The following is a 12,478-nucleotide window of genomic DNA, read 5'->3' as shown; positions in this document are numbered from 1 at the left end:
AATATTTTCAATCTCTTCTACTTTGAAACATCAAACAACTTTTTCTCTCTCCTTTAACTCCTTAAAATAAGATTTCATAAAATCTTATGGCGTCCAAGGAATTGGTCATCTTCCTTGAGACGAAGGGAGTACATAATTATATTTACTTCTGAAGGTATATTTTATAATTTAAAATATATTAAATGAAGTAAATTTTACAATATATACTACGAATTCGGTATATACCATGTATGATACATACGATATTTTCGGTATATACTATACTTTACAGTAGATACCGAATTTTAGTATGTTGTGGTATATCAAAATTCATACTGTTACCTTACCAAAATCGTTGGATAAGATATCATACCGTATAAAACACTGCATGCAACTAATTCAGCACAATTTGAATTCATACACCCCACCTGTGATAACTCACCAATTTGATTATTTGTTTTACTCGTGCAATTAATCCAAATGTGCATTCCATAAACACCGAATACAAAGCGATGCATAAATTCCAATGAAATCAGCCCAAACCACAGTAACGAACTAGTGCATTATTCTTTCAACGTAGAAAATCAATCCTTATTCCAGCAATATATGCCATCATTTCCTACTGAATCAACTCGTCAGAAAACCTTTTACCTTGGTGCCGAGTTCCTAGCAGAAGCTACATGGCTAAAACACTGGTATTTACAGAAGGCGTTGAGTAAAAATTTGCCGAATCTGATCACTAGTGATCGAAATTTCAGCTTGTTTCACCCAGAGGAGTGAGACTTGTGAGCCCGACAAATTCTTCCACATGTTTTACTGTGAGGGCACAACCTGTTCTGATGAAGATGGTTTTGAGAATAAAGCTTTCTTGAATTGCACCACGATCATCGTCATGTTATCACAGCCTTCCAGCCCAGACGATGGTGCCAAACACCTATCAAATACTCTCTCGCACACCACAGAGAGCTTCTTTTCCTGCAAGTTTGTTAATAGTCATGTTTTAGCTTTCCATGAGATATGGATAATGGCTGTGACTGACATAGCAAGGGCTTACAGAGTTCAACTGTTGTTTCACGTAATCAACTGCTTGTTCACTTGACATGCAATCCCTAGCAAAAGAAAGAAAGAAAACCACAAAGGATATGAAGGCAATGAATGTTCTTATTTTCGATTTGAGATTATGAGCCAAAGAATCACCAAGTTAGCAACAGACTGAAACAGAAAATGCATAAAGCACAGTGGAGAACATCTAATGTCTGGACTGGAGCCCCCAAAAGTATTAGATTTTGCACGTTGAATAAAGATACAAGTTTAAGGATTTGCATATACTGTTCGTACACTCCTTCACAAGACGCATCATGTTATTAAAATTGTCATTAACATTTCCTACAGAAAAATTGCATTTATAATGGAAATCACAGCTCTTATAATCTAAAAGAGAACAAAAAGTTAGACAAGAATGTAAGTTGTAATTCCTGTTGGTAACGTAATCTTGTAGTTCCATCTGTTAAATTTTGTTTGAACATTTTCAAAGTTTGGTGTACATAACAAAAATATCATGTCTAATTACCAAAGCCAGTAATTAAGACCACAAATCATATCTCCCATTGTTGTTTTCTCTGAATAAGGAAGAGTAAACATAAACAACATATCCAAAAACCATATTACAAATATCACCTTTTAAAGCAGACTGTATTTTAAAACCAACAGCACATTAGAACTGAACTCTTAGATATCCATAATTATAAACTCTTTAACTATAAAGCTCTTGATATATGTCTTTGTTGTTAACACAACTATGATAACTTTCATATCCTTGATGGGAATACTCGAAAATCATTTCAAAACTCGTGGCATAACAACATGAAATAACAAATAAAAAGATAGCTCTATCATAGATACACAAGATAATCCCATTTTGGGCTAAAAGAAATACATACACCATTTAAAATTAAAATATATACGACATCAGAAAGTCTTACCATATCCCATCACATGCTACTATAAGAAATTCATCATCTTCAGAAAGCTCAACCTATTTGGGGAAACAACAACCAGAAAATATGTCATACTGGCAAATTGATTCCATGACACAGAATGCAAAGGATGTAAAACTTTGCAGTTATTCTTTAAAATTTTCCTAAGAATTACATTAAATATCTCAAAAAGACAGTTAAGTATAAATAAAAAAAATCCACATACCTTAATTATATCAGGGTTTGCTGTGACAATTTGCTTTTCAGCAGGCAATGATCTATTTTGCTTCAACTCCATATCACCTGAAAAGATTTGAAACTATCATCATGGACAGAAAAATATTGGAGCATTACTGCATTCCGTACAGACAGATGGCCGAGTCTGTTTTACATTCTACGTACCAATTGCTCTTGACAGGTTCAAGCTCCCATTGACCCGCCCATATTGTACATACCCACCAGCATCTAATATCCTTTTTTTCTCAATAGCATGATCTGGCTTGTGATCTTTGGATAACTCGAATGCCTGCTAGAAAGTTTCACATTCCATACAGACATGACCCAACATCTCTTGTAAAAATTGATGACCCACAAATGTCACTGCTTATTGCAAAGACATGGCACTCTCTGAACAGAGAATAATACCTAAAATGTTACTCCATATTTTAAGAAATTACCAATTCAATTAAACATCTGAATAATTTTATTCTCTGAAAACTCTAATTTGTGTTAGGGACATTTACTAGGCAGAAACAGTTGAAGGATTTAGAACACCATCACAAATGCATAAAAAGAAAGAACAGACTTCACCTTTCCCTTGCGAGACATGACACATCTGGAGTCACCAGCATTTGCAACAAGCAGTTGATTATTTTGGATAATTGCAATACATGCTGTGCTTCCAGAACTTGGGCCACTGTAATCTGAGGGAGTTCCCTACATTATGGAAGATACAAAGGAACCAGTTAGAGAAAAGAGGTGAGGGAGGCTAGCAGGAAACAGTACAAACAGGAAATATAATTGATATATAATTATAAACTAAAACAAAACAAATGATAATCCTTTTACGATGCCCTACGGTAAATTACCATCCTTATACTAGATTCGAGACTTAACAATCTGCTCAAACCTCGAGGGAAGGGAACTATATACTATAAGACACCCTAGGAAACTAAAGGACAAAAATTAATAAGATAAAGATAAAGAGACTCCATGATCTCCACAGTCAACTAATCAAGTCTCCATAGAGACTCCATAAAGACCACATAAAGGTTCCATGATCCAGGCTTTTACTCTCCATAATCAACAAACCTATGATTAACAGAACCCTTGTGTGCAATATATTATTCCCAAAACGTCATCAAATCAAAACATTTATCCTTGTGAATTCAGATCAAGAATGTGACACAATGTGCAGTAAAAAACAGAGGTTCTCATCTTGATAAACTTCAACAAGAATCCAGACAGACTGAGATATCATAAAGAAGAAACAGAGAATGAATGAATATAGAGGCGGTGTTTGTTTACTTCCCGAATTCTAATTCTTTCCTTGAGAAATAAAATAATGTTTGGTTAATTCATTCCCTCAAAATGACTTAATATTCTCCCAATCTTCTGTCACATCCTATAGCTTTTCTCCGTCCTACCTACTATCACCATATTTACACAACAAAACATCAACATAAGTCTTCAACTAAAATAATCAAAATATAAAAAACAGAGGTTCTCATCTTGATAAACTTCAACAAGAATCCAGACAGACTGAGATATCATAAAGAAGAAACAGAGAATGAATGAATATAGAGGCGGTGTTTGTTTACTTCCCGAATTCTAATTCTTTCCTTGAGAAATAAAATAATGTTTGGTTAATTCATTCCCTCAAAATGACTTAATATTCTCCCAATCTTCTGTCACATCCTATAGCTTTTCTCCGTCCTACCTACTATCACCATATTTACACAACAAAACATCAACATAAGTCTTCAACTAAAATAATCAAAATATAACTTCAGTAGTTTTCATTCCCAATACAATTAATTATATTCAATAGAAACCAAAATTAAATAAACTACATCAACACACTATTCCAACAAAACGAAATTGATTTGAAATCTACTGTAAAATTGTCACGCCTAATTCCTAAGAGAAATAAATGACTTTTTTTTCTACCTTAAATCTTTCTAGCCCCCAGAAAGATAGATCAGTAACAATTAAAATGCCAACCCAGCATTACTTAATCTTCAAATTCAGGAATGATCAGTTCCAGAAAACATCGGCTGTCATCTTATGCATACCTTTTCTCATAAGGATAGCAAGTAACACAAACTTTACCACAAAATTCACACATAGTTGGATGGGATAATGGAATATGGTTATAGGACAAATGCCTGCAATAGATGAGATAACTCTTTATTTTCTCTTTGGAAGCTTCGAAAGAGAGAATATTTATTTTAGTATAACATCTGGTTCTATGCATGATAAACAATCTAATCTCCTCAGAAGTTGACTGACACATGCAAATATAAATTTTTTATACTCTTACTATTTCCATTTTAGAAAAACTAGAGGAATATATATATAATCGAGAAACAAAGCCCCAGTTCTCCAAGGAGTTATATCTTCTGTTTCTGCAATGAGTTATATCTTCTTATGTTTTGTCATATGTTGTTCCTCAGAGGTAGAAAAGGTGCTACTCTATGCACTAGTAGCACAATAGGTCTCACTCCTTATATAATTGTAAGCATATAATGCAGGTCCAAAGAGCATTTAGTAGAAATTTAGTGCATGTTCTGCCTTATTTTATTTTCTTTCACTGCAAATATCACGAACTTTAGTTGTGAAAGGTATCAGACATTTTTTGTTTGTGGCTCAGTGGACAGGGGGCAATGCAAGTAAAGCACTATTTTATTCAATTTTAGAGCAAGAAACTTCTTTAGTCAAATTAGTGCAAGTCGGTGTTTAGCACGTACTTCATCCAAGGACAAGAAATCCTTGCCATTATCTTCTTCAGTCTTTTGTAAATTTTCTACATTACTAGTGGACAAACTTCTTTAGTCAAATTAGTGCAAGTCGGTGTTTAGCACGTACTTCATCCAAGGACAAGAAATCCTTGCCATTATCTTCTTCAGTCTTTTGTAAATTTTCTACATTACTAGTGGACTTGTCCACTTTACCCCTCAGTAGTTCCAACTCCTTCTGTCCTTTTCTTCCACACATCATTTCGTCCATTCTGCACCAGAGAAGAATACGATGGTTTAAACTTGTTAGCATAACAATGATCCTGATAAGAGCTAGGAATCAAGAACCACATTGATCATTTTGATCCATTCATATAAGATATATGATGTATTTTCTTCCAGAACAATGTTTTGAATGTACTAGTGCGTAAAGAACCACATCATTGAACTGTGATAGGAACATCAATATTTTCTTCTGCCATCCAGACAGTGCACTAAACTGACCCAAGAGACGTTACAGATAGTCTACTGGATGAGATGAATAATCAATACAATACAAAGCCTCAACAGAAATGAAAAATAACCTGAGAAAAGCCTTTCTAACAGAATTTTCGAGATCACCAGCAGCATACGCTTCATCATTCAACACCTGTTGATGGAGAAACTTGGCACAAAATTTGGAAACTTCGTTTCCTGCATAGTTGATCAACCCCAGTTATCAAGAGAAAAAGGTACTAAGCTATAAATCTGTAATAAAATTTAAAGTTAACCTAAGTACTAGATTGTTTTTCCATTAACTTCAAATTGTTCCCATAGCAAATGATGGGTTGTACATTTGCACCAAAAAATATTAAAATATCAGTTCTAAGCCGATTGATCTTATTTTTGTAGTATCTAAACTAAACTTCAATAGATACTCTAGATCTTGCATTCTCTTATTACAAGAATTGAGACTCTCTTAATTTCTTGGAAGAATATAATGTGTATATAAACTAAATTTGGGTGGGTTTTTTTGTTAGTTGGCTTAATCTCTCAAGCAGGATCAGGCCCCTTAATGAATACGAACCTCATAAACAGTATGGGTTTCTTAAAAGAAAGTTTCAGTACACCAGCGATTAATCAAATTTGAGCGGACGCTGTTTTTAAAGGTTAGTGTAGAGCCAACAGTTAAGCTACCTACATCAATAACCTTTGCAACTACTGCCATAGGAAAAAAAAGGAAAAAAATTACATAAAGATTAGTGTTTACCCCCATGACCATCATAAACTCCAAAGAAAGAGGTTGAATCATCCAAATTAGTGAACGCAGCATGCTGTAAAATAACTCAACCAAGAAAAACAAAAGAACATAAGACCTCTCTTATAAATATATAGAGTTCCCCTTTCCCTCATGAATGATACACATTTACGGAAAAGTGTTCACGACTTGATAAGGCAAAGGAAGTAACATAAACAGTGGTTAAATTTCAAATGTATTTTGGAAAATGATAATCATTCAATCATCTTCTGTTTCTTCTAAAGTCCTAACTGTGGTGGATCCTGAATAATTCAAAATTGCTGTAAAAATATATGAAAAAAGAAACAGAGTAAAAAACATGGTTACATCAATGCTTCACTTTATCCAATCATTTTATTACTTACAGAGAACTTCATAAGCCAGAGTGGTCAGAGAATTTCAGCATTTCAGATAGTGTTCATGGTCATATAATCCATTGCAAACTGAAAGTAACTACAGTAAATATTAGCTAGTAAGTAAAAAGAAGTTCGATTGTTTTGTTCATTTCATTATCATTTAATTAACATACATATTGACTTTTCTGTGATCAAGAGGACAAAAAAGGGAAAGGATCATTCCATGGTTAGGCATAGTTAAAACAGCATCTTGTTAGAAGATATAACCATCATATCATCTTATCAATATGCAGACATCTGACTCACATGCAATCTAGATATTGGGAAACAAAAATGGTAGTCATAAGCATAACACTAGAGTACATTGGCATAAGCATAACACTAGAGTACCCCCGAGGAGTACTCTAACTTGGAAACGTGAATATCATCACATTTAAGGATAAAGTGGATAAGAAATTAGAAAAGGCAAAAAGCAAACTTTTTTTATGCATGGAAAAACTAAAGCAAGATACAAATATTTTTAAAGTAGAATCAATTACAGCATCTTCCATAGTAGCTCGCCAACCCTGCATAGACGACAATCCATATCTAAGCCTCTCATTTTCACCATCCTCTGAGGCTTTTCCAGTTTTGGGAGTGCTAAGGTATACCCCCATTTCAAACTGCAAGAACAACTAAATAATTTAGCAAACCACAGTAGATCAAAATATGAAATCAAAGTCAGTTTCACCATCTCAGTATTATATTGTTAGCGCCTATATTCTGCCTTATCAGCGAAAGTTACTTTTAATTCAATAAGGTTTGGAGCAAGTTCAAAATCTAATGTTTTATTTGCAGTTACAAATATAAAATTGCAACCTATGTTAGTATTATCTTTTATATCAATCAGTTTTGTTGAACAATTTTATCTTTTAAAGAAGATTATACTATTATCAATCATTAGAAAGCGAGCAAGACCATTAGGTCTGAATCTTTAAAAATGCAGAGAATCTTAATATCTTCGGTCTTCCTAATGAACTCACCAAGACAGTTTAGTAAGGGTGTTTTCCTAGAGAAGAGAATTACAGCAACAACACTAAGGGGGCTGTTCCCCAAATACATAGGTTTCTACAATCCACGGCATCATGTTTGCAGATTGATTCCTCAATCCTCATCTAGAAACTTATAGTCAACCAATATTCTTGTTTCCCCTTGCATTCTTACTTTCAAGATTTAAGACTTCTACTTTGCACAACAATTCAACATTTTTCAGATGATGGTCCAATCATACCAACTCTATACCTATTAATCGTGAACACTACCATTGTTCTCAATGGTATTATTTATTAAAATGTCAATTTCCAAGTATATAAAGTGCAAAATTTAGTTTCACTTTAACAGTAATTGTCATTTGCTATAACCTGTGATTCTATAACTACATTTAAATTTTTGTTCAATCAAATTAAATATTTCCTTCAAATCTTTAGAAGCTTTTGGAAGAAGGGGTAACACCAAGAAATTACACTATGAGGACACAAATATCAGCCCAAAAATATAATCAAGTAACTGACATAAGATACCCCCCAGCGCATACAAATGCATATTCTACACATGTGAAGATGAAATACACCTATCTTAATACTTGATTTCATTATATAAGAAACGGTACGTGTCTAGAACTTTATATACTCAAGTAAATGAAATAACTTTAATCAGAATAACCACAAACATGAAAGTTACATGGGACAAGTTGAACACAATCTTGAGTATTGGTTCTGAGAATAATGTCTAGTAGATAAAACTTGTGCCTCAAGAAAATAAAGCCCTACATACGGGTCTCTATTGAATGAATGCTTCTAAAATAGTTCTTATCATGCTAGGACCCAGAATTATTAGAAATACAGCTTTGTAAAACAGAACAATCTTCTCTTATGGTTGAGAGTTGATGAACATTATGCTCCCAACAATGAATTTGAACTTCGAGATGCCAATGATACTATCACAGCTTCCATGAAATTGATCAATCATATTAACTCTAAGCATACATCTTAGATAGCCAACTAAATTACTCCTTCCAAGCACCATCCACTATTCTATTTGTCAGCAGGCATAAGTTGTCCTTATCCTTCTTCAGTGCACCAAGTAAAGTTCATTTTACTCTTACACATGCACTTCACAATTGGCTAACCTCATGAACTCATAATCTGATTCCATGTTAGTATCTAAGTATGGAGTAACGTAACTTATACAGTGCCTTCATTTCTGCTTAAGATAGCAAAATAGGTAACAAATGTCTTTCTGGCCTTAAAGTTTCTCAAAGAATTTGAAAATCTGGTATAAACTATGATTCGACTTACTTATTTTTGAGTTTCTAATGGGTGTAAAGTTTGCCATCCCCCGCTACTGAACTAAAAGCACACAAGATATAAGTGTCGCCAACACAAATTAATAAAAGCTGAGTGTGTGTTGTAGATATATTGGCAACAATATAGACTATATAAACGAAGAAAACTATAAGATGTGAATCATCAATGCAATACACTTCAGTTTCGAATATGATTGTACATAAAATCCCCAATTACATATACAATACGCATTCATATGCCTTAAAAACAATCACAGACAATTCCATTGCTGCTAGATTTGAACAGGATACCGGATAACAAAAAGCGCAAACCAATTAGATCAGGAAGATACTAGAAAATGATCGCTAACTAACATCGGAAAAGAAGACGAAGAAATCAAAATCGCAGGGAGAAAATGAAATGGCGTTTGATTGAATCAACAATTTTACAGAGATACGATAATTCGTGATTGAATTGTTTGGAGATTATACGAGCGTACTAACCTCTGGAGAAAAGTGAAACTTAGAGAGTAATTATGATTGATAATTGTGATTTGTGTCGTTTTATACCGCTTTGGGGCTGCGTAAAAAATGGAGCTAAGTAATGTTACGGTTTATGATTAGTTGGAATTGGAATATTGGAAATAATCGGACAGATCTAGTTTATGGCTATCAAATCTTGTTGTAATCATCCATTAGTCAGTAAAAAAGTTGGATTAATAGGATGTCACACAAATTCAAATAAACAGAAATTGATTAATTTTTATTTAGGTACCAAAAGTAACAAAATAAAAAGAATAAAAGATGTGTCCAATTTGAAATACAGGAATTAAGTTTAATGCACAATTAATAAAACAAAAAAATATAGAAAAAATATAATTAATGTATTTTTAGTGAAAAAATAAGATGATAAGTTTACAAATAAAAATTAATTTTAATACATACCAAAATAAAAAAAAAAATACAAAGACTGTTTTATAACGACATAGTACTACTAATAAAGATTATATGGGCTCAAGTTATACCTCACTTATTTGATAAAGTTTTGTAAAAATATATTTCTACTTGTACAGGGCAAAAGTAAAGGATCAGACATAGGCCCAATGCTGTAGATTCCATGGGCCCATTGGTAACTCGGGTTTAGGTTATTTGCCAATATTAGAATTTATAATTAATTTATAAATGTACTCCCTCCATCCCTAATATGTGTCCACTTTGATCTGATACGAGTTTTAAGTAATGTAATAAACTGTGAGTTGAAAAGTTAATAAATGTGGGCATATAAATCTTACTTTATAATCCCAACCAAGCTGCTCTAAGTGGCTTGGGACTTGATAGTCAGGGAGCTTTCACTTCCTAGAGGTCGCCAGGTTCGAATCCTAGGAAGTGCAGATTTGGGGATTAATTTCTCCTTGGGCCTGTGTGCCCAGAATGACACCGAAGCGCACCCTACGGGGTAAGACGCTTCACCTCCAACTGTTAGGTCGGGGGTCCGAGTCACATCGGAGGTAGAATGGGGAACCATCGTCGATCCTCCTAACAAAAAAAAAAAAAAAACTACTTTTATATACTCCCTCCTTCCCACGTTACCTGACGTCATTTCTTTTTTTGCATTCGTTTTGAGAAAATGATACTAGTAAATAGTTAAAGTGGAAAAAGAGTAAAGTAAGAGAAAGAATAATGTAAAAGAAATTCTTTTGTTTTATATTCTCTCTCTTACTTTACTTTCTTTCCACTTTAACTATTTATTACTTCCCGTCGTCCCACAATAGGAGTCACATTTGGTGTACGCACGAGTTTTAAGAAATGTAAAGAATCGTGAGATAGAAAAGTTAGTGGAATATAGAGTCCACTTTTTATATTAATTTTATAATAGAATGTGAGTGAAGTGAGTTAGTGGAATGTGAGACTTATTTACCATTTATGATAAAGTGAAGTGTGACTCTTATTGTGAGACGGAGAGAGTATAATTTTTCCAAAACGAGTGCAAAAAAGAAGTGACTCAACTAACGTGAGACAAAAGAGTATTAGTAGAGCATCCTCATCCATGCTCTTGCCAAAGAGCATGGATGTGGGACCGGAACCACATTTATTCATTTATAATTCCATGCTCTTCCAGAAGAGCACAACACCCACACCCATGTTCTTCCGCAAGAGCATGCTCTTACACTATTCAAGGGTCCCACCATTCTATTAGTCAATTTAAATACTTCAATTACTAAAAATATTTCCACAATATTAAAATGCATTCAAAATACGTGGACTACTATTACAAATTTCTAAAAAAAATAAAAAGTACATAATTAAAATCCTAAAAATTAAAAAATACATCCGTGGAAATTTAAAGAAGACTAGTTGAAATTTAAAGAAGACTAGTTCGATGGCGGCATCCCCAATTGCTGTCGGAGGGTTTGTATCATCCAATGGTGAGCATCTTTTTGCTCGGTAGTCATCCGAAACGTATCAGCGTTAATGGCGTTAGTCAAAATGGTCCATAACATGTTGGGGTTTAGAGGCATTGTAGGGGGTGGAGGCGGCATAAAGAGAGCAAGAGCGGGAGCCGGCGGTTCGCCTGGGGTCACGGCGCGATGGCGGCTGGCCTTCGCCGTTTTCCTTCCCGACGGACGGCGCCGGGAACCGCTCGGGCCGGCTTCGGAGCGATCAAGTGAGCTCTGGCAAGCTGGCTTGCCACCTCGTCCTCGCCGATGTCGGATAGCGACCTCGACCTTTTGCTAGAGGAGCCGAAGGAGGATTGGACGTCTCCCTTATACTTCGGAAGATGACGCACCTTCTGCCAAGTGTTGAGATGCTTGAATGGTTCGTAATGTATTATTTGGTAAGCCGGCATGATGGTTGTGATGATGTCGACCTCGTTGGTGCCGCTCCCTGCCTAACGCTGTTCCTTGAGGTAATACTCTTGGAACTTTTAGATTTATTCGTTGGCTTTTCCAAAGACATTGCGCACCATACTCTCAATGTGCTCCACCGTTCCAGCCGGTCTGTCGGCATTGTACCGGCGAGTGACGAGGTACCAAAACATGTCCCTGGTTTGGTTCGTGTCTATCTCCGCATCTTCGGAGATCGCGACATATGCATTGAATATCTTCTCCATCTCGGGCGGAGAGTACGTGGTGCGGACGTTGGGGTCACCGACACTGCCCCAGGTACGGACACGGACACCACAACCGCCGTGACTGCCGGAAGCTCCCTCTAGAATTTGGGACAACGGTTGCGTCGAGCCGCTCCCTCCCGAGCCGTGTTCTGGTGCTATCGTTATTGCCCATCGGGGGCATCTTGCATGTCCATCGGGTAAGGTCGGTAGCCACCCGGAATTTGCAAACTTTGGGTAAGAGAAGGGGGTGAGAAATTTCTTATCCGGCGAAGGGAATGGCGAACCGCCGAACCAATCATGGTTCCATACGCGGGAGTTGGTGGGGTGTTCGCCGGAGCCGGACATTTTTGCAAGAGAGAAGGAGTGAGATTTATAGAAAATGAGATTGAGAGAGTTGTTTGGTGTAGTGTGGTGTGATTTTTTTGTGTTGAAATGAGGGGTATTTATAGATGAAATGTGAATTTTGGGGTAAAAATAATGAAAAATAATTAAAAGTGAG

General features: G+C 35.4%; 1 protein-coding gene across 3 annotated transcripts; it reads right to left on the bottom strand.

Annotated features, from left to right (window-relative positions):
* Positions 1–408: 408 nt before the first annotated feature.
* LOC121742269 (probable protein phosphatase 2C 60) lies at positions 409–9,508 on the bottom strand. Of its 3 annotated transcripts, none has more exons than XM_042135360.1 (11): positions 9,372–9,508; positions 7,084–7,206; positions 6,162–6,225; positions 5,497–5,605; positions 5,043–5,184; positions 2,766–2,891; positions 2,358–2,481; positions 2,182–2,258; positions 1,962–2,014; positions 1,034–1,088; positions 409–954 (listed from the first exon to the last, which is right to left on the bottom strand). In XM_042135360.1, exons 2-11 carry the CDS (start codon positions 7,198–7,200, stop codon positions 793–795), a joined length of 1,029 nt encoding a protein of 342 aa, XP_041991294.1. In that variant the 5' UTR covers positions 7,201–7,206; positions 9,372–9,508; the 3' UTR covers positions 409–792. The 3 variants fall into 3 exon arrangements, with proteins under 3 accessions (XP_041991294.1, XP_041991295.1, XP_041991296.1); XM_042135361.1 differs by lacking the exon at positions 9,372–9,508 and adding an exon at positions 9,243–9,362; XM_042135362.1 differs by lacking the exon at positions 9,372–9,508 and adding an exon at positions 9,180–9,200.
* Between the last annotated feature and the right edge of the window lie 2,970 nt (positions 9,509–12,478).

The sequence above is a fragment of the Salvia splendens genome, chromosome 7 (genome assembly GCF_004379255.2).
Source record: "Salvia splendens isolate huo1 chromosome 7, SspV2, whole genome shotgun sequence".
NCBI lineage: Eukaryota > Viridiplantae > Streptophyta > Magnoliopsida > Lamiales > Lamiaceae > Salvia > Salvia splendens.
This window is presented reverse-complemented; position numbering and strand designations above follow the sequence as displayed.